Source organism: Emys orbicularis, chromosome 5 (genome assembly GCF_028017835.1).
Source record: "Emys orbicularis isolate rEmyOrb1 chromosome 5, rEmyOrb1.hap1, whole genome shotgun sequence".
In the NCBI taxonomy this organism is placed as follows: Eukaryota; Metazoa; Chordata; order Testudines; family Emydidae; genus Emys; species Emys orbicularis.
The window spans coordinates 143,281,754-143,301,696 of NC_088687.1; the positions used below are offsets into that span (position 1 = coordinate 143,281,754).

The window sequence follows — 19,943 nt, forward strand, 5'->3', positions numbered from 1 at the left end:
GGTTACAATGGATGAGAAGCTGGATATGAGTCAGCAGTGTGTCCTTGTTGCCAAGAAGGCTAACGGCATTTTGGGCTGTATGAGTAGGAGCATTGCTAGCAGATCAAGGGACGTGATCATTCCCCTCCATTCGGCATTGGTGAGGCCTCATCTGGAGTACTGTGTCCAGTTTTGGGCCCCACACTACAAGAAGGATGTGGAAAAATTGAAAAGAGTCCAGCGGAGGGCAACAAAAATGATTAGGGGGCTGGAGCACATGACTTATGAGGAGAGGCTGAGGGAACTGGAACTGGGCTTATTTAGTCTGCAGAAGAGAAGAGTGAGGGGGGATTTAATAGCTGCTTTCAACTACCTGAAAGGGGGTTCCAAAGAGGATGGATCTAGACTGTTCTCAGTGGTAGCAGATGACAGAACAAGGAGTAATGGTCTCAAGTTGCAGTGGGGGAGGTTTAGGTTGGATATTAGGAAACACTATTTCACTAGGAGGGTGATGAAGCACTGGAATGGGTTCCCTAGGGAGGTGGTGGAATCTCCTTCCTTAGAGGTTTTTAAGGTCAGGCTTGACAAAGCCCTGGCTGGGATGATTTAGTTGGGGATTGGTCCTGCTTTGAGCAGGGGGTTGGACTAGATGACCTCCTGAGGTCCCTTCCAACCCTGATATTCTATTATTCTGGGTGGACCAGCCACCACGACACGCACTTTGCAAGCACGTTATACAGTTGGCAAGGTCTCCTCCAGGGCTAGCAGTCAGCGGGAGGAAGAAAATTCAGTGGACGGAGGCAGAAAAGGGAACAGAAAATCACCTCTCTTCTCCCGCGTGGGGGTTCACCCCACTCTTGTGCCACCGTGGGTACAGAGCCTGAGTCCCCCAAAGACACTTGCAATCCAATCTCTGCAGCAGCTGCTCTTACGGCCCTGCCCCTGAGGGGGGGTGTGAGAGGAAAGGAGAACTGAGGGTAGGTCTACACGTCAATGGAAAACCCAGGGCTGGCCCGTGGCAGCTGACTCAGGCTTGTGGGGCTGTTTCATTGCAGTAAAGATGTCTGGGATCAGGCTCTAGGACCCTGCAAGGTGGGATGGTCTCAGAGCTCCGGCTCCAGCCTGAGCCCAGGTGTCTACACTGCAATGAAACAGCCCCGCATTCCGAGCACCGGGAGCCCGAGTCAGCTGGCACGGGCCAGCCGCGGTGTCTAGTGGCTGTGTAGACACATCGTGACCAGGTAAGGCCCCTGCACGCTCACAAGCTCATTGGAGCAGGGGTGGTTTTTCACTATGGGTTTGTGCAGCGCCCAGCACAATGGGGCCCTGATCTAGGTTATGGCCTAGAGGTGATACCATAATACAGATACACTGATATCCTTCCCAGTTTCCTGAGCCATCCAGTCACTCTGACAATGTGTATTGCAAAGAATGAAGCTCATATGGAACCGAACTGGAAAAGGGAACCTATAGAGAATGCAATACAGGTGCTCAGCAGCAGAATGGACCGGGTGAGTTGCAGTTGTGGTGTGTTGAAAACTGTGTTAAAATGATAAGCTATCCCAGTGAGTCTCAGAGATTTTCATGATCTGTTTGCAAGGGGGCGCTGCAGGGAGGCATGCAAGCTGAGTCTTCAACAAAGAGCCAGCTTAGAGCAAGGTGGGTGAATCCTGCTTTAGGGAGCAGCCTGCTTTGTCTCTATCTGGTTTTGGCTCTTGTGTGTTAAGGTTCTGGGTTTGAAGAACCAAAGTTGTGTTACATTGCAAGCTTCCAGCAAGAGGATTTCCTGGTTTTAGCTAACCTCTGTGTGTGTGTGCCGTGAACATAGCAACGAGGAACCCGCTGCACGCTGTGCACTCACCTGCACGATAGCTTTAGAGCCCACCACTTCCAGGACCTGCCCGCTCCTGTTGGTGCCATTGGGGAGGGTGAAGTTGACAATCTCGGCGTACTGGGCGAACTGCGCAGAGAGAAGCAAGGCCGGGGTTAATGTCCGAGCGGCCGCTGCTCTGTGGGAAGCAATCCTGCCCCGGCTGAATTTCATAACACAACCAGACTCCAGCCAGCTCCCCACATTGGTACAACCGTCGTGCAACGCCCGGCTCCCTCCCTCGCTCAGTGGGAGTGCCAATGGGAGAGCCTGGGCCTGGGTGTAACCTCTTGGGCTGGCACCCCCCGGCCCCTGCTTCCAGCTGAACGATCGGAAATATTTCTGTGTGTTCCTTTGGCAGTAGGAGCACTGCCCGGGTGCTCGCTGCCTCGGAGCGGCCCACACTGTGCCTACCTCCCATTCCTCGTCCCACACTTTCGTGGGGCTCCTCGGCTTTCCCCCACCCCTTCGTGCTCATTTCTTCCTGCTCTCTTCCCCTGCCCCCTGACCAAACCTCCTGCACCACTCTGCCCTTTGCATCCTTCCCCTGCACCCCTACCATGCAGCCCCTATGCCTGGAGCTCCCTCCTGCCCCACCTGGACAAAGGTCTCTCTTCATTCCAATCCTTTCTTCACGCTCACGCCTTGTATTCATCACTTCTATGGAAAAGGCACCAGACTGGGAAGCAGGAGATCTGGGGTCTATTCCCAGCTCTTCCACTGACCTACTGGGGGACCTTGGGCAAGTCTCTTCATTTCCCCGTGCCTCAGTTTCCCATCTGTAAAGTGGGGATAACAACACTCCCACGTCTATTTAAAGCGTGAGCTTCCGTACCTAACTGGGGTGCTGCAAGGATAAATTCATGAGCATTTGTGGGGGGGTTCATACCCTAGGGCATAAGACGTCCAAACAGCTAAAGCTAGCAGGGAAATTGGCTCAGAATCATGGTCTACGCTTGGGTACTTTGAAATGGACCTTCAGTCAATGCCAGGCTGGTGAAAGCTGCCACATCTGAAAGCCTCTCCTTCGCCACAGAGCAGGGAGAGGATGGGGGCGGGTGCAAAGGGCAAGCTACCCCCCCACACACATGCTGTCCTGCCCTCCCATAGCCCCCATTTTGAGCAAGGGAGTAATTCACCTTCTGGCTACAGCTACATCCCCCGGACTAACCCCCATGTAGTTACACCAGGGAGGGATATGTACCATGGTCACTCTCTACTGACCTGGCTTGGATTAGAACCAAGGGTCACGTCTACACAGCACATGAAGATTGTAGTGCGGGTAGGCCTTAATCTAACGAACACAGATAACAATCAGAGTAGAGACATGGCGGCTCGGACTTCAACATGGGCCAACTGCCACAATACAGGGCTGCTGGGGACCTGGGTATGTACGCAGGCTGCTAGTTTGCTGCCATATCTTCCCTACTGTGGTTACCCATGCTAGCTAGATTAAAGCTAGCACAGATGGGCCTATATCCCATTATGGCGCCCCCCAGGCCCCCTTTTGCTTTCTAAGCTCTGGCATTGTCCCACTGTCCTTCCCTAAAGTTGCCGAATTGTGTAAGTTCCAAGGGACGGGCATTTCGCCAAACCTCCAGCAGCCCTGCTCCACGCACCAGCCACCAGCCTGCTGGCTTAGCCTCAGCCAGAACGGTACCGTTTCCCCGGCTACTGGGCATCTACGCCTGTGAACTTTGGACTTCAAATCTCCAGTAAAAACCTTCTTTTAAAACAATCTAACACGTGGCCCAGCTCTTTAACTGATCTTATTCATTTCCATCCTGCACGTGTCAGAGTGAAACGATCCAGGATGTTGCAATTGATCAACAAAGCATTTCTTTATTACCAGGCATAACCCTTCCTCTGGAGCCAGGGGCAGCTACGTATGGAATGCAGCTTTCCTGGCTTTAGCGTTGGCTGCTTTTAACTCGAGAGCTGCCCTAATGCCAAGGAAGAGGGCCAGGACAGCAGGGTTACGATAACAGTGAACTCATTCAGACAGGGGGGGTTTGATCCCTGGTCTCTAGACAAGCACCGAGATTGGTGACAAACCCAGAACGCTGAACGCCCAGCCCCATGCCCGAGCCAGAAGATCATGGCCCCCATAACTGAGCAGACGGTGTGCAAACCGGGGCCTGGCGTGAGTGGACACACAGCTGCAGCCCATCCATGTCCACGGAACTTGAGCCAGGCTGAATCTGCCCGGAAAATGCAGGATGAGCATAGCAGTGTCCACTAGAGGTCACTTTGTCAAACCAAGCAACAGTATTTCCCCCGTCTACTAAAACCGCCCGGTAACAGGAGCTACAGCCAACAGATCCGAGTCAGTTTGCACAACGGATGGAACTGTCTGTGTCCACTGGTGTCAATGGGGAGGAATTTCTTTCAAAGACCATGGTGTCATGCCAGATTTTCACTGCAGAATCCGGCCTTGGGGAAATACAGGCATTTTACATAATGGTATATCAGCCACACAGGTGGAGGTGAATACCTACACACACCGTGAGAAAGCAATTAGATAAGAAAAGAAATCTAGCTGGCTTTGCAGGATGGCCCGTTAGGGGGAACACCACTATTTACCTCGCTCCATTCTGAAAACAGACCATTTATTCCTATCTTTTAACCAGTTACTGACTGATCCAAGAAGGCCAACGGCATATTGGGCTGCATTAGTAGGAGCATTGCCAGCAGATCGAGGGAAGTGATTATTCCCCTCTATTCGGCACTGGTGAGGCCACATCTGGAGTATTGCATTCAGTTTTGGGCCCCCCACTACAGAAGGGATGTGGACAAATTGGAGAGAGTCCAGTGGAGGGCAACGAAAATGATCAGGGGGCTGGGGCACATGACTTACGAGGAGAGGCTGAGGGAACTGGGGTTATTTAGTCTGCAGAAGAGAAGAACGAGGGGGAATTTGATAGCAGCCTTCAACTACCTGAAGTGAAGTTCCAAAGAGGATGGATCTAGACTGTTCTCAGTGGTGGCAGATGACAGAACAAGGAGCAATGGTCTCAAGTTGCAGTGGGGGAGGTTTAGGTTGGATATCAGAAACACTATTTCACTAGGAGGGTGGTGAAGCACTGGAATGGGTTACTAGGGAGGTGGTGGAATCTCCTTCCTTAGAGGTTTTTAAGGCCCGGCTTGACAAAGTCTTGGCTGGGATGATTTAGTTGGGGTTGGTCCTGCTTTGAGCAGGGGGTTGGACTAGATCAGTGGTTTTCAAACTGCGGGTCGCGACCCAGTACTAGGTACAGTCAGGCACTGGGTCGCGGCAGCTCTGGTCAGCACTGCCGTTAAAAGTCCCGAGCCGTTAAAAGTCCTGGCGGCGGTGCCCAGCTAAGGCAGGCTAGTCCCTACCTGTTCTGACACCGCGCTGCGCCCCAGAAGTGGCCAGCAGCAGATCCGGCTCCTAGACGGGGGAAGGAGAGGGCATGGCGCTCCGTGCGCTGCCCCTGCTCCGAGCACCGGCTTCGCTGGGGGGGAGGTGTCTGCAGGTGAGAGTCGCGCGGAGCCACTTCCACACCTCTGCCTAGGAGCCGGGCCTGCTGCTGGCCGCTTCTGGGGCACAGCGCAATCCATGGTGCCAGGACAGGCAGGAAGCCTGCCTTAACACCCCCGCTGTGCTGCAGACCCGGGAGCCGCCCGAGGTCTGTGCCCCAACCCCATGTCCCAATGTGCCCCAACCCCATGTCCCAATCCCCTGCCCCAGCCCTGAGCCCCCTCTCAAATCCAGAGCCCCTTCCTGCACCCTAAACTCCTCATCCTCATAGAAAAGTTAGATGTCTGCAAGAAAAGTTAGATGCCTGCAAGTCACCAGGGCCTGATGAAATGCATCCTAGAATACTCAAGGAGCTAATAGAGGAGGTATCTGAGCCTCTAGCTATTATCTTTGGAAAATCATGGGAGACGGGAGAGATTCCAGAAGACTGGAAAAGGGCAAATATAGTACCCATCTATAAAAAGGGAAATAAAAACAACCCAGGAAACTACAGACCAGTTAGTTTAACTTCTGTGCCAGGGAAGATAATGGAGCAAGTAATTAAGGAAATCATCTGCAAACACTTGGAAGGTGGTAAGGTGATAGGGAACAGCCAGCATGGATTTGTAAAGAACAAATCATGTCAAACCAATCTGATAGCTTTCTTCGATAGGATAACGAGTCTTGTGGATAAGGGAGAAGCTGTGGATGTGGTATACCTAGACTTTAGTAAGGCATTTGATACGGTCTCGCATGATATTCTTATCGATAAACTAGGCAAATACAATTTAGATGGGGCTACTATAAGGTGGGTGCATAACTGGCTGGATAACCGTACTCAGAGAGTTGTTATTAATGGTTCCCAATCCTGCTGGAAAGGCATAATGAGTGGGGTTCCGCAGGGGTCTGTTTTGGGACCGGCTCTGTTCAATATCTTCATTAACGACTTAGATATTGGCATAGAAAGTACGCTTATTAAGTTTGTGGATGATACCAAACTGGGAGGGATTGCAACTGCTTTGGAGGACAGGGTCATAATTCAAAATGATCTGGACAAATTGGAGAAATGGTCTGAGTTAAACAGGATGAAGTTTAACAAAGACAAATGCAAAGTGCTCCACCTAGGAAGAAAAAAACAGTTTCACACATACGGAATGGGAAGAGACTGTCTAGGAAGGAGTACGGCAGAAAGGGATCTAGGGGTTATAGTGGACCACAAGCTAAATATGAGTCAACAGTGTGATGCTGTTGCAAAAAAAGCAAACGTGATTCTGGGATGTATTAACAGGTGTGTTGTGAGCAAGACACGAGAAGTCATTCTTCCGCTCTACTCTGCTCTGGTTAGGCCTCAGCTGGAGTATTGTGTCCAGTTCTGGGCACCGCATTTCAAGAAAGATGTGGAGAAATTGGAAAGGGTCCAGAGAAGAGCAACAAGAATGATTAAAGGTCTTGCGAACATGACCTATGAAGGAAGGCTGAAAGAATTGGGTTTGTTTAGTTTGGAAAAGAGAAGACTGAGAGGGGACATGATAGCAGTTTTCAGGTATCTAAAAGGGTGTCATAAGGAGGAGGGAGAAAACTTGTTCACCTTAGCCTCTAAGGATAGAACAAGAAGCAATGGGCTTAAACTGCAGCAAAGGAGGTCTAGGTTGGACATTAGGAAAAAGTTCCTAACTGTCAGGGTGGTTAAACACTGGAATAAATTGCCTAGGAAGGTTGTGGAATCTCCATCTCTGGAGATATTTAAGAGTAGGTTAGATAAATGTCTATCAGGGATGGTCTAGACAGTATTTGGTCCTGCCATGCGGGCAGGGGACTGGACTCGATGACCTCTCGAGGTCCCTTCCAGTCCTAGAATCTATGAATCTATGAATCCCCAGCCCCATCCCAGAGCCTGCACCCCCAGCCCACAGCCCGGTCCCCCTCCCACACCCCAACCCCCTGCCCCAGCCCAGAGCCCCCTCCCACACCCCGAACCCCTCATCGCCAGCTCCGTTGGGTCATGGGCATCAACAATTTTCTTCAACTGGGTCGCCAGAAAAAAAGTTTGAAAACCACTGGACTAGATGACTTCCTGAGGTCTCTTCCAGCCCTAATCTTCTATGAAAGAGCCTTCCCTCTTAACCCATGACTCCTTACTTTGCTTAAGAGCCTTTGGTGAGGACCCTTGTTAAAGGTTTACTGAAAATCTGAGTATGCTATATCCATCGGATCACCCTTGTACACGTTTGTTGACTCCCCCAAAGATTCCCCAACAAATCATGTTCATCTGTGTGCCTGATAATTCTGTTCTTTACTATAGTTTCAACTAATTTTCCCGGTACTGATGTGAGGCTTACCGGCCTGTAATTGCCAGGGTCAGCTCTGGAGCCTTTTTTAAAAATTGGCGTCACATTAGCTATCCTCCAGTCATCTGGTACAGAAGCTGATTTAAATGATGGGTTACATACCACAGTTAGTAGTTCTGCAATTTCACATTTGAGTTCCTTCAGAACCCTCGGGTGAATACCATCTGGTCCTGGTGACTTATTACTGTTTAGTTTGTCAATTTGTTCCAGGATCTCCTCTAATGACACCTCAATCCGGGACAGTTCTTCAGCTTTATCACCAAAAAAGAATGGCTCAGGTTTGGGAATCTGCCTCACATCCTCAACCGTGAAGACTGATGCAAAGAATTCCTTTAGTTTCTCCCCAATGGCCTTATCGTCCTTGAGTGCTCCTTTAGCATCTCGATCGTCCAGTGGCCCCACTGATTGTTTGGCAGGCTTCCTGCTTCTGATGTACTTAACATTTAATTTTTTTTGCTGTTACTTTGAGTCTTTGGCTAGCTGATCTTCAAATTCTTTTTTGGCCTGCCTAATTATATTTTTACCTTTGACTTGCCAGAGTTTATGCTCCTTTCTATTTTCCTCTGTAGGATATAACTTCTAATTCTTAAAGAATGCCTTTTTGCCTCTAACTGCTTCTTTTACTTTGTTGTTTAGCCATGATGGCAGTTTTTTGGTCCTTTTACTATGTTTTTTAATTTGGGGTATATTTAATTTGAGCCTCTATTATAGTGTTTTTAAAACGTTTCCATTCAGCTTGCAGGGATTTCACTTTTGGCCCTGTACCTTTTAATTTCTGTTTAACTAACCTCCTCATTTTTCTGTAGTTCCCCTTTCTGAAATTAAAAGCTACTGTGGTGGGCTTTTTTGGTGTCCTCCCCTCCAGGATGTTAAATGTAATTATATCATGGCTGCTATTATCAAACAGTTCAGGTATATTCACCTTGTGAACCTGATCCTGTGCTCCACTTAGGACTAAATCAAGAATTGCCTCTCCCCTTGTCGGTTCCAGGACTAGCTGCTTCAAGGACATTTATGGTGTCAAGAAACTTTATCTCTGCATCCCATCTTGAGGTGACATGTACCCAGTTAATATGGGGATAGCTGAAATCCCCCATTACTATTGAGTTTTCTATTTTTATAGCCTCTCATCTCCCTGAGCATTTCACAGTCACCATTACCATCCTGGTCAGGTGGTCAGTAGTATATCCCTACTGCTATATTCTTATTATTCAAGCACTACATTTCTATCCATCGAGATTTTATGGTACAGTTTGGTTCATTTAAAATTTGTACTACGTTTGACTCTATGTTTTCTTTCACATACAGTGCTACTCCCCCACCAGCACGACCTGTTCTGTCCTTCCGATATATTTTGTCCCCTGGTATTACTGTGTCCCATTGATTATCAGCATTCCATCAAGTTTCTGTGATGCCCGTTATATCCATAGTCTCATTTAATACCAGGCACTCGAGTTCCTCCATCTTAGTATATAGACTTCTAGCATTTGTACATAAGCACTTATAAAATGTGTCACCTTTTAGCTGTCTGCCAACACCCACCCACACCCACACCATTTGCTTAGCAGAGGATTTGGCCAAACACAAACTAAGCGTGATTTTGCACGTGACTGTGCCACATACCATGGTTACTTTCCAGTGTGGCTGCATCACGTCATCCAGCCAGCAGGGAGAGCTCTAAGCAGGCAGCATATGTCAAGAAGGGCAGGGGACAGAATCCAGGGATGGCTCCAAAAGGACTGGTCCCTCCCTTGTTCTCGGCTCGGCCCAACAGGGGCTTTGGCTGTGCCAGGACAGCCCGTCTCTCCTCCCCTTGATGAGTGTTAATTCAGACCCAGGGACCACGTAGATCCCTCCTCCATGCAGGCTCCCACCTCTCTGGTTACAGCCCGCCTGCAGCAGGTGCTTCTGGGCATCCCGTACCACAAATCAGCTGTTGGGGGGAGGCACTGCAGGGCTCCCCCTGTTGGTTCCCTTGATCCGTCCACACCAAATGGGCTCCAGTTGCAAGATCCACCACCTCCCGCGCCCTGCAGCTGCCTTCCCCAGAAGCTCCCTCGGGATCTCAGGCCCACGTCCTCCAAGGCATTTAGGCACCTCCACCCTGTGGGAGTTTGGCATCTAAAAACCTTAGAGGACCAGGGCCCCTCTCCCTCTCCCGTGTCATCTCTGGGAATAAGGGAGCTGCAGGCCACGCCAGGCCCTGAGAGATGCCCTGCTCTCCTCCTCCCCTCACTGCACCTGGGCAGGGTCCGATTCAGCCACTCGGGGGCCCTGGGCATGACACAAGGACTCCAGTGTCTCTGCTCCCCTCTTAAAGTGGTGGTGGCAGGGGGGCCCACCCCTTCCCAGAGAGCCGCCCTTTTCCCCCAGGAGCATCAGGGACAACAGCTGGGTTCATTCCCCTCCACACCACCCACCCTCAGAGGAACAGGAGCAGAGGTAGCAGGGTGCCTGCCCAGGACTTACCCCAGCAGTCAGGGGTGTAAGTGTTTGGGTGAGTGCCCCAGGCCCACTGTGCTGCCTGCAGGCTCCACTGCTGGGCTGAACAGTGGGTCTTGGGGTTAACACCCCCTTGAGATGTATAGGGCAACTCCCTCTTCTCAGAGCTATTGGTGCAGGCTCTCGGCAGACTCAGGCAGATAAAGTCGCTGCATTGGTTACCCTTAGGTCATGTTTTCAAGCTTTCCTTTGCACCCATGGTTCACGTGACTCCAGGAGCTGGCACCCTTGGTACAGGCTTGTAATGCCTCGGCCTTAATCCACCATACAGTTGTGTTTTCCCCCATCCTTCTGCCAGTAGCAACACCTGTGCCACCCAGCTGTCATCTGTGGGCTTGACCGGGGGGGAGGGGAGGAAGGACATCACTACCTGAAGTGAGGCAGATAATCCTGCTTCTGCTGCAAAGAAGGAGAATCCAGCTAACCCCACCCCTCCTCCCTGGGCCCAGCCCAGCTGCCCAGTCCAGATGTAGATCATAATTGGAGTCCCCTTCCCACTCCTACACACATGGCCTGACTCCCACTGCCATGCACCTTAGCCTCGATCCTTCCTTCTGCTGTGGCCCACTCTCCTGGGGCAGAAAGACCAGCAACCCAGTGGATCCGGCTGCACATGAGCCGCCCCTGGAATCACTAGTGGCAAAGAACCAGCACAGCACCTCTGTCTGCGCCGTACCCCCCGGGCAGCCCCAGGTGTAGGGGGCACGGCTGCGGGAAGGGGGACATGGGCTGAGCGTCTCTGTGCTCCGGCTACTCCCAGCAGCTGGAAAGGGGGAAATCAAGGAGCTGCAGACCTGCTACAAGCCACCTTGGCTCCCCCTTGCTCGCTGAACGCAGCTCAAATCAGACCCCTCTTATGGCCCTTTACGCCCAGGGAAGACACGTGCTTCTGTGAGGGGAGGCTAGGGGAGATGATGTGGGGGGAACCAGACCCTTCCCCCCCCCCCACTCAGCTGGGCAGCAGCCTGGCCCTCTGCTGGGGGCCCAAGGGGGTCAGTTTCATTCTTGTGCACTCACTGCTCCCCGCACCGGGGGCAACCTCCCTGCTCCAGGAGATTGTGCTGCTGGCCCTCCTCGGCCAGCCGGAGAAGCTAAGTGGGAGGCTCATCATGCCAGGCCCTGGGGGCCCCTTGAATGGGCCCTCGCCCCGTCGGCTCTGGCAGGGTCATTAGGAGAAGCAGTAACGAGGAGGCCAATCACACAGCCCTAGGGAGGGATCTGTTCATTATGGTCACAAACCCCGGAGGCAGCTTCCCTCCCGCTTTGCATTGGAGGGGAAATGCCCGATCCTGATCCCACTGAGCTCAGTGGCAGCCCCCCGCCCCCCCCCGGAACAAGATTGGAAACCTCTCCCCGGCCGAGGTGTGGGGGCTCTGTGCGAGGCCGTGGCTGGGTGGGCGCCGTGTCTTTGCGGCAGCGAATGGCTCCTATGCGCTGAGCCAGGCGCTGCCTGTGGCGGCCGGGAGAGAAGGCATCAGAGATAAACCCAGCCCCGTCCTCCCACCCCAGCCCCCGAGTGGTGGGGGGTGGAGTTTGGGCGGCTTAGGGGCTGGGGAAACCCAGGGAGAAAGGGGTTCGGCTTGTGGGTGCCTCTCTCTGCCCCCGAGCCCTGGGCTGGGGGTTTCAGTCATTCCAAGACGGACCAGTTCAGGTAGGGTTACCATATTTCAACAATCAAAAAGGAGGACACGGGGTGCAGCCCTAGCCCCGCCCCAGCCCCGCCCCCTCCCACTTCCCGCCCCCCTCAGAATCCCCCTACCCCCTACCAGTCCCCTGACTGCCCTCTCCTGAGACCCCCCCCACCCTAACTGCCCCCAAGACCCCACCCCCATCTAAGTCTCCCTGCTCCCTGTCCCCTGACTGCCCCAACCGCTCTCTACACCCACTTCTCCCGACAGCCCCCCCCAGAACCCCCGACCAATCTAACCCCCCCGTTCCCTGTCCCCTGACTGCCCCAACCGCTCTCTACACCCCCTTCTCCCGACAGCCCCCCCAGAACCCCGACCAATCTAACCCCCCTTGTTCCCTGTCCCTTGCCTGCCCCAACCGCTCTCTACACCCCCTTCTCCCGACAGCCCCCCCCAGAACCCCCAACCAATCTAACCCCCCCGTTCCCTGTCCCTTGCCTGCCCCAACCGCTCTCTACATCCCCTTCTCCCGACAGCCCCCCCCAGAACCCCCGACCAATCTAACCCCCCCGTTCCCTGTCCCTTGCCTGCCCCAACCGCTCTCTACACCCCCTTCTCCTGACAGCCCCCCCAGAACCCCCAACCAATCTAACCCCCCCGTTCCCTGTCCCTTGCCTGCCCCAACCGCTCTCTACACCCCCTTCTCCTGACAGCCCCCCCAGAACCCCCGACCAATCTAACCCCCCCGTTCCCTGTCCCTTGCCTGCCCCAACTGCTCTCTACATCCCCTTCTCCCGACAGCCCCCCCCCAGAACCCCCGACCAATCTAACCCCCCCGTTCCCTGTCCCTTGCCTGCCCCAACCGCTCTCTACACCCCCTTCTCCTGACAGCCCCCCCAGAACCCCCGACCAATCTAACCCCCCCGTTCCTTGTCCCTTGCCTGCCCCAACCGCTCTCTACCCCCTTCTCCTGACAGCCCCCCCAGACCCCCGACCAATCTAACCCCCCCGTTCCCTGTCCCTTGCCTGCCCCAACCGCTCTCTACACCCCCTTCTCCTGACAGCCCCCCCAGAACCCCCAACCAATCTAACCCCCCCGTTCCCTGTCCCTTGCCTGCCCCAACCGCTCTCTACACCCCCTTCTCCTGACAGCCCCCCCAGAACCCCCGACCAATCTAACCCCCCCGTTCCCTGTCCCTTGCCTGCCCCAACTGCTCTCTACATCCCCTTCTCCCGACAGCCCCCCCCAGAACCCCCGACCAATCTAACCCCCCCGTTCCCTGTCCCTTGCCTGCCCCAACCGCTCTCTACACCCCCTTCTCCTGACAGCCCCCCCAGAACCCCCAACCAATCTAACCCCCCCGTTCCCTGTCCCTTGCCTGCCCCAACCGCTCTCTACACCCCCTTCTCCTGACAGCCCCCCCAGAACCCCCAACCAATCTAACCCCCCCGTTCCTTGTCCCTTGCCTGCCCCAACCGCTCTCTACACCCCCTTCTCCTGACAGCCCCCCCAGAACCCCCAACCAATCTAACCCCCCCGTTCCCTGTCCCTTGCCTGCCCCAACTGCTCTCTACACCCCCTTCTCCCGACAGCCCCCCCCAGAACCCCCGACCAATCTAACCCCCCCGTTCCTTGTCCCTTGCCTGCCCCAACCGCTCTCTACCCCCTTCTCCTGACAGCCCCCCCAGACCCCCGACCAATCTAACCCCCCCGTTCCCTGTCCCTTGCCTGCCCCCCCCCCCCACCAGGCCGAGGGAGAGCTGCGAGCTCCACGTGCAGCCAAACACTGTGGCGCTGCTCTGCGGGGGAGGAGGGGGGGGGAGGGACTCTGGCTGCTAGAGGCCCCAGTGGCTGCGAGCGGCTTTCAATCAGGCCCAGCCATCCAATCAGCCGCGCCGCACTCTGCATGAGTGGAAGGGGGAAATCCCGGACATTTCTACTTTATTAGAAATCCCCCCCGGCCGGCCATTTAAAGCTGAAAAAGCCGGACATGTCTGGGGAAACCCGGACGGATGGTAACCCTAAGTTCAGGGCCTTACTGGCATGGCACAGAGAGATGCCTCCCCCTGGGTAACTCGAATACATCTCCCACCCCCCGGCTTAGACTCGTGTCATAGAATCTCAGGGTTGGAAGTGACCTCAGGAGGTATCTAGTCCAACCCCCTGCTCAAAGCAGGACCAATCCCCAACTAAATCATCCCTGCCAGGGCTTTGTCAAACCGGGCCTTAAAAACCTCTAAGGAAGGAGATTCCACCACCTCCAAGTGCATTTGCCTCAGGAGAAGATAAGGTTAAGTCAAGCTCAGCTTGGACATGAACTTCTGGGGGTGGACTACCTGACGGACAGACCCTAAGCCCCTTAGAATCCTGCAGGTTTCTACACAACAGATCTCCCCGAAAACTCTCTCCTCCCCTCAGCCGAGAGAAGACAACAAGCCCGGAGCGTTAAGTGTGCATGTAGTTAAAGTGAAAGCACAGGACTTGGCACAATGTGCCGGCACAGCAATGCTATTCCTACGGTACCACTAAGGAGGGACCAGACGGAGAAAACGGGGCCACTCATGGGAGAGGCGGGGGCCAAGGGAAGAGGACTGTGTGTGAGCGAGAGGGAGAGCCCAAAGCAGAATGTGGGGAGAAAGCATAAGGCTGACGCAGCGACATGCTGCCCAGTCATTTGACATAGGCTAAAGCACCAGGGAATGCATTTCTGTTACCTTCACGTTGTCCAGCACCACCAGCGGCCCGTTGACCCCGCACACCGTCCGGTATGCTGCAGAGCAAAGAGCACAGCATTAGAAATGGACTCCGAATAGGGCTGGTTCCCAGGATCAGGCAAGACAGGGACAGCCCCAGGAACATCAAGGCAGCAGCCAGTCTATCGAAAGGTCAAAGCTGTAAATCTTCGGAACTGCCAGAGTCGATTGAACCTTGGGTCACTGGTCCCGTCTCCTGCCACTGCCAGTCGCCAGCACCAGAAGCAGGGTGTAAGAACCCCACAGCAGGCAGCAGGGAGATAATCTGCCCCCCTATTAAGGTCTCGTCCTACTTCCTATGAATAGTATTTACATTGTGGTAGTGCCTAGCAGCCCCAGTCATGGGCTGGGACCGCACTGCGCTAGGTGCTGTACAAACACAGAAGAAAAAGACAGTCTCTGTCCCTCAAAGAGCTGATAATTTAAATTAGAGATTAGTTAAGACCCTTAAATACAAGGGTTTGTGTCCCTTCCAAAATTGGTGTGAGTGTTAACTATGAAAACATTCTGGCTAATCTGGTTGTCTAGCTCCTAAGCCTTAACTGCATCCAGTGGCAATGAGTTCCACAGGCGACTTACACATTGTGTGAAAAAATATTTCCTTTCATCAATTTCGAATCTACCATCTTTCAATTTCACTGAATGCCTCCTGGTCTTTGTGGTATGCAAATAAAAGCTCTTGAACTATCTTCTCTAGATGGCTGATATTGTCTGGGGCACGGCTGGGAGGGGAAGCAGTGGTTGCTGGGTCTCTGCAGCCTTAGAGATGGCCAAAGGGGCCTCCCGTAGTCAGTGCAGCTGGCACCCCCATCCCCAAGATGGAGTAGGGGGATTCTTTAGCACTGCATGGGCCGAAGGGTCTGAGCCAGAGTCCTGACTGCAGCGAGGTGGCTGCCGGTCTCCTCCCTGAACCGCAGTGGGAGGGGCATACGTACCACCTGAACCATTTCTGGGGGTGCCCCCCCCCTTGAGATGTCATTGAAGTTCAAGTAAGAGGGGAGCCATTCTCTTATTTAGTTGTCTGACTGTGTAACCCCATGACTGGCTTCACGGCTAAATCCTAAAGCCGGGATTGGGTTCTAGGACCTGGAATTATATTTCTGCACACGGCCCATGGAGGTGCCCTGAACTCAGCATCCAGCCCACTGTGAAAAGGCTGGTCCACGACATGTGTAGGGAACTGACATGTGTGTGTGGGTGAGAGAGAGAGAAAGATGGAAAACTGCCCTCTACTGGATGGAATCAGAACTGGCCAGCTGTGTGTCATACGCTCTGTACTGCCAGAGGAGGTTCTCCTTTAGCTCAAGCATGCAGGGGCCAGGCTTTTGGAGCAGGAAGATTTATCCCTGTTCCCACCATGAAGAGTCAGGTGGCTGCGGTGTGCGGTTTAGTGACACCTGTGACGTTGCTAGGTGAGCAGGGTTTTGTTTCAGGAGAGATGGCTGCTTTCCTTTTCAAATCCCCACGTTGGGTCTGTTACGCTGGACTATGTTCCCCTTTTCCCCAGCGAACTAAAGCTAGCTCCAGAGAGCTCCTTCAGCAAAGAACTGCAGGGTGCGCCCATCCCCTTCCCTAGCTCCGCGTGCCCAGCCACCAGACCCAGAAATTCCTCCAGCAACGAGAGCCGCACTTGTGCTGATCTCTTCCTGAATGCGCTCGCTCCCCTGCCCCCCTCTCGCAGCGTCAAGTCCATTAGTCCTGACATGTATAGCCACCATTTCTGTAAAGGTCACAACCTGCCCAGTAGGCCTTGCAATGGGCTTGCACATCTGGGAGCCCCGGGCCCAGGCTGCCCCGCGGCAAAGGTGTGTGTGTGTGTGGGGGGATGTGGTGGGGGGGGATGGGAGCCCCTACCTTGCTATTTGCCAGATTTCAGACCCCTTCACCCAAAAGGGGGCTGTTTCCTCCCCCTCTGGCCAAACCAACCCCGGCTGCAACCAAATATCCAGGCATTGAACTCGCAAATGCTGCTGGAAGAGAAGCGAAGGCGAAACGTACGTCAGCCTCTCCCCCATGCCGCCTGGAGTGTAATTAACGAGGGCACATGGCCCCGCCCCCCAGCCAGCTGCCCGGCTGTAGTCCCATGGCGGGGCTCTGGTGACATCATACACCGTGACAGTGGAGTGACTGGGCGACAAGTTAGTTTAGCACTTCAGAAATGTCACTGTGGTTTTGTCGGAAGCTGTGAAAAGCGGCTCTCGCTCTCAAAAAGAAATGGCACCTTCTTACTCAGCCGCTCCCTGGGCTCAGCGAAGTCAGATCCACTGGTGCTTTGGCTGTTCCTTCCTCCTGCTGGAGCTAACTTGGTTAAAGACAGAGGGAGCCACACTTGTGCATCACCAGCAAGGCTGTGTACCCAGCACCCACGCCTGGGCAACCCCATAACGGCAAGTGGAGGTCCACAGGTGGTGGCAGGAAGACAATGGAGCTGCACAGGACGGAGGGGCGGAGTTTAGCCTGTGGAATCTTTATTCCTGGCGGCAATCTGAGAGATGGAATGACACCAGCTTGAATCTCAGATCCCAGGGGGCAGCTTGTGGGTCTGGCCATTAGAAGAAAACCAAACATTATTATTTGTATTATCACGGTGCCTGGAGCCTTAGTCATGACCCAGGACCCTACTGCGCTAGGTGCTGTACAAACCCAGAACAAAAAGATGATCCCTGCTCCCATGAGCTAACAGGCTAAGTATAAGACAAGAGCCAACAGATGGATGCAGACAGAAGGAGGACTACATGTGAACCATGAGAATACTGGTCAGCATGCTAGGAAGAGGTCTGTGCAGCCCGGCCAGGGGGAAGGTTGCAGGGCCAGCTGTTAGAAAAAAATCCATCTTTCTACTTGTAAATGAAACACGTGTTCTGGCTTCACTGAGACAATCAGCACCCAGCCCCGCACTGCCATTTATACAGAGCAGACCCACCATTTCAAGCGAGCGTAGTGCAGAGCCCAGGCGAGCATCTAAAAAAGAGCCCAAAACCTAGCACAGCAGTTGAAATCTGGGTCCGGAGTTTGCAATGGGGGCCCATCTGGAGGTTGATAGACAGGCTGCAAGGAGGTCAGTGGTTCTCTGCAAGGCCTTTGCCCCAGTTTTGTTTCCCAGGGGTTTAAAGTCTCGGAGCTTCCCTGGGAATCTCAGGTTCTTTTGAACCCAAAGCTCTGGATGCAGCTCAGCTCAAAGGACTGAAGAAATCACAAGTCTCCCAAGGTTTTGGCTGGAGATGGCCCCAGACTGTCACTCCAGAGCCCTGGGAAAGTTCAGGTCCCGATCCTATCTTTGCACCTGGCCTCTCTAATGCAACGGGACAGGACAGATCCCCTGATCCAGACACACCTGGATTGGGAGGGAGGTTGGCTCTGAAGCTGAATTTTGTGCCTGGGTTCCCTCTGTAGTTTGAACGTTCTAATGATTCCATTTGTGTCTCTACCACAGACTTCCTGTGTGACCTTGGGCAAGTCACTAGATCATGCTGTGCCTCAGTTTCCTCATCTGTAAAATGGGGATAATAATCCTTCCTTTCTCCCACCTTGTCTGTTCAGGATGCAAGAGCTTCAGGGCAAGGACTGTCTCTTACTATGTACAATACCTAGCATATTGGAGCCTCTAGGTGCTAAAGTAACATTCCCATAGAGCGGTGCTCTCCATTTCTCTCTACCGCTGCCCTCACTTCCCCTGGTGTAAATCGGGTCGTAACTCTGCTGACGCCAGTAGAGTCCCAGCCAGGCGTAAAGCTGGTGTGAGAGGTGTCAGACCCCACGGTGCTTTCTAGCCCAGTCCTGAGCAGCAAGCAATGGCAAGGTGATGAAAAAACTGCCCCTGAGTAATCTACACCATGCACCACTGGGCTCTTCTCTGCCTTCCATGTTAGGGTCTCGAAGAGCCTTACAAACATTACCTGAACCTTACAACGCCTCCCTGCATAAACACACACACATACACCCCCCTTTGGTTGCAGGCCAGCAGGAATCCAGAGGCTGTCAAGGTTTTGGCTGCCTGACACGGGTCATCTATTTAGAACTTGGCCCTGTATGATTGCGGAGCCGCTGCTGCCTTGTAGCAGACCACGGACTCACCGGCATGGCACCTCCTGCTGGTCGTCTTGGGAATTAGCTCAACTCCAGCTCCGGAGCACCCTCTGCTGGTCAGTGGCTCACCTGCCTCAGGCCCTGTGTCCCTCCTGGACCCCAGTGCCCCTTTATCCTAAGGGTTCTGCCCCCACAGCAGTCCCCATGCTCTGGGTCTCCCCTCCCAGGGGAACCCCCAACCTTCTAAACCCACCTTGTCTCAGTGGCTACTGCCAGTCACCATCTAGCCCCCGCTCCCTGGGGCAGACGGCCGTCTGTAACGGCCACTCATCATCGGCAAGGGGGTTGGACCAGCTGCCTCTGCCTAACCCCGGGCTGCACCTTTGAAGCCCCAGTACCTTCGTAGGCCTTCAACAAGGCCTCAGCCTGGGGTTTTACCAGGCTGGAGCTCCCCAGCTCCTCTTGCCCTTCCCCAGCACGGCTCCACGTCAGGTACCCTGTGCTCCCAGGCAGCCAGGCCCTTCCCACTCCAGGGCTAGAGTGAGACTCTCCTCAGCTCCTGGCCCCCCAGCCCTCTTATCAGGGCCAGCTGGGCCCTGATTGAGCTGGCCACACCTGTGGCCAGCTACTCCCTCAGTTGCTCTCACTGCTTTTCCCAGCCGCAGCCCTCTCCAGGGCTGCTTTTAACCCCTGTTCTTCGGGAGTGGGGCAGTCGCCCCACTACATGCCTCCATACTGGGAAACATGTTCTCGCTGGCAGGGAAAGTGCACACTTCGACCTCAGCCTTGATGTCTCCACCTTGAATGATGCAGTTTTCAAAAGCTGGTTACCTGTGCAGGTGGCATCGCTGGCAGCCCTGCAGGTGGCAGCCAAACCAGTGTCCAGCACGACAGGAATATTGGTTTGCCAGACTCAGTCTGACCATGTGCTCGGCTATCCGACCTTCTGCCATACCACAACAGCTCAATGGCCCACGTACTCCGGTGCTCCCTTCCCTGCCTTATCACATCAACCCATTTTCTCCTCTAGTTTGGTCTCCTGTTGCAGTGTATATGAATAGGGCAGGGTGCCTTTAAATAGCTTGCGAGCCCTCTACCGGCTCTCACTGCGTTCCACATTTTAGAAAGCAGCCAGAACTGCCGTGTGTCTCCGTAGCTAAGCCTTCCCCGTTGTGTAAGTGCAGCAAACATGGCTATTTGGACCCCACCGTGCTGGCGTTATTGGGAGTGCTGTATAAAGAGCAAAAGACACAACACTGCTCCTTGTAGGAGGTTGGCTCCCATCCAGAAGCACCAGGATAATCGTCCTTGAGACACATTTGCCCTAACTTCTGAGCTCAGTGGAACTGCTTAGT

General features: G+C 53.8%; 1 protein-coding gene across 1 annotated transcript in view; it reads right to left on the reverse strand.

The window, feature by feature from the left end:
• The window catches only part of ATP6V1B1 (ATPase H+ transporting V1 subunit B1), an 84,479-nt gene that overhangs the window by 38,812 nt on the left and 25,724 nt on the right, over positions 1-19,943 (reverse strand). Inside the window, exons 2-3 of the mRNA XM_065405026.1 lie at positions 14,524-14,579; positions 1,841-1,939 (exon numbers count right to left, since the gene is read on the reverse strand). Coding sequence (XP_065261098.1) covers positions 1,841-1,939; positions 14,524-14,579 — 155 coding nt within the window. The remainder of the gene's footprint in view (positions 1-1,840; positions 1,940-14,523; positions 14,580-19,943) is intronic.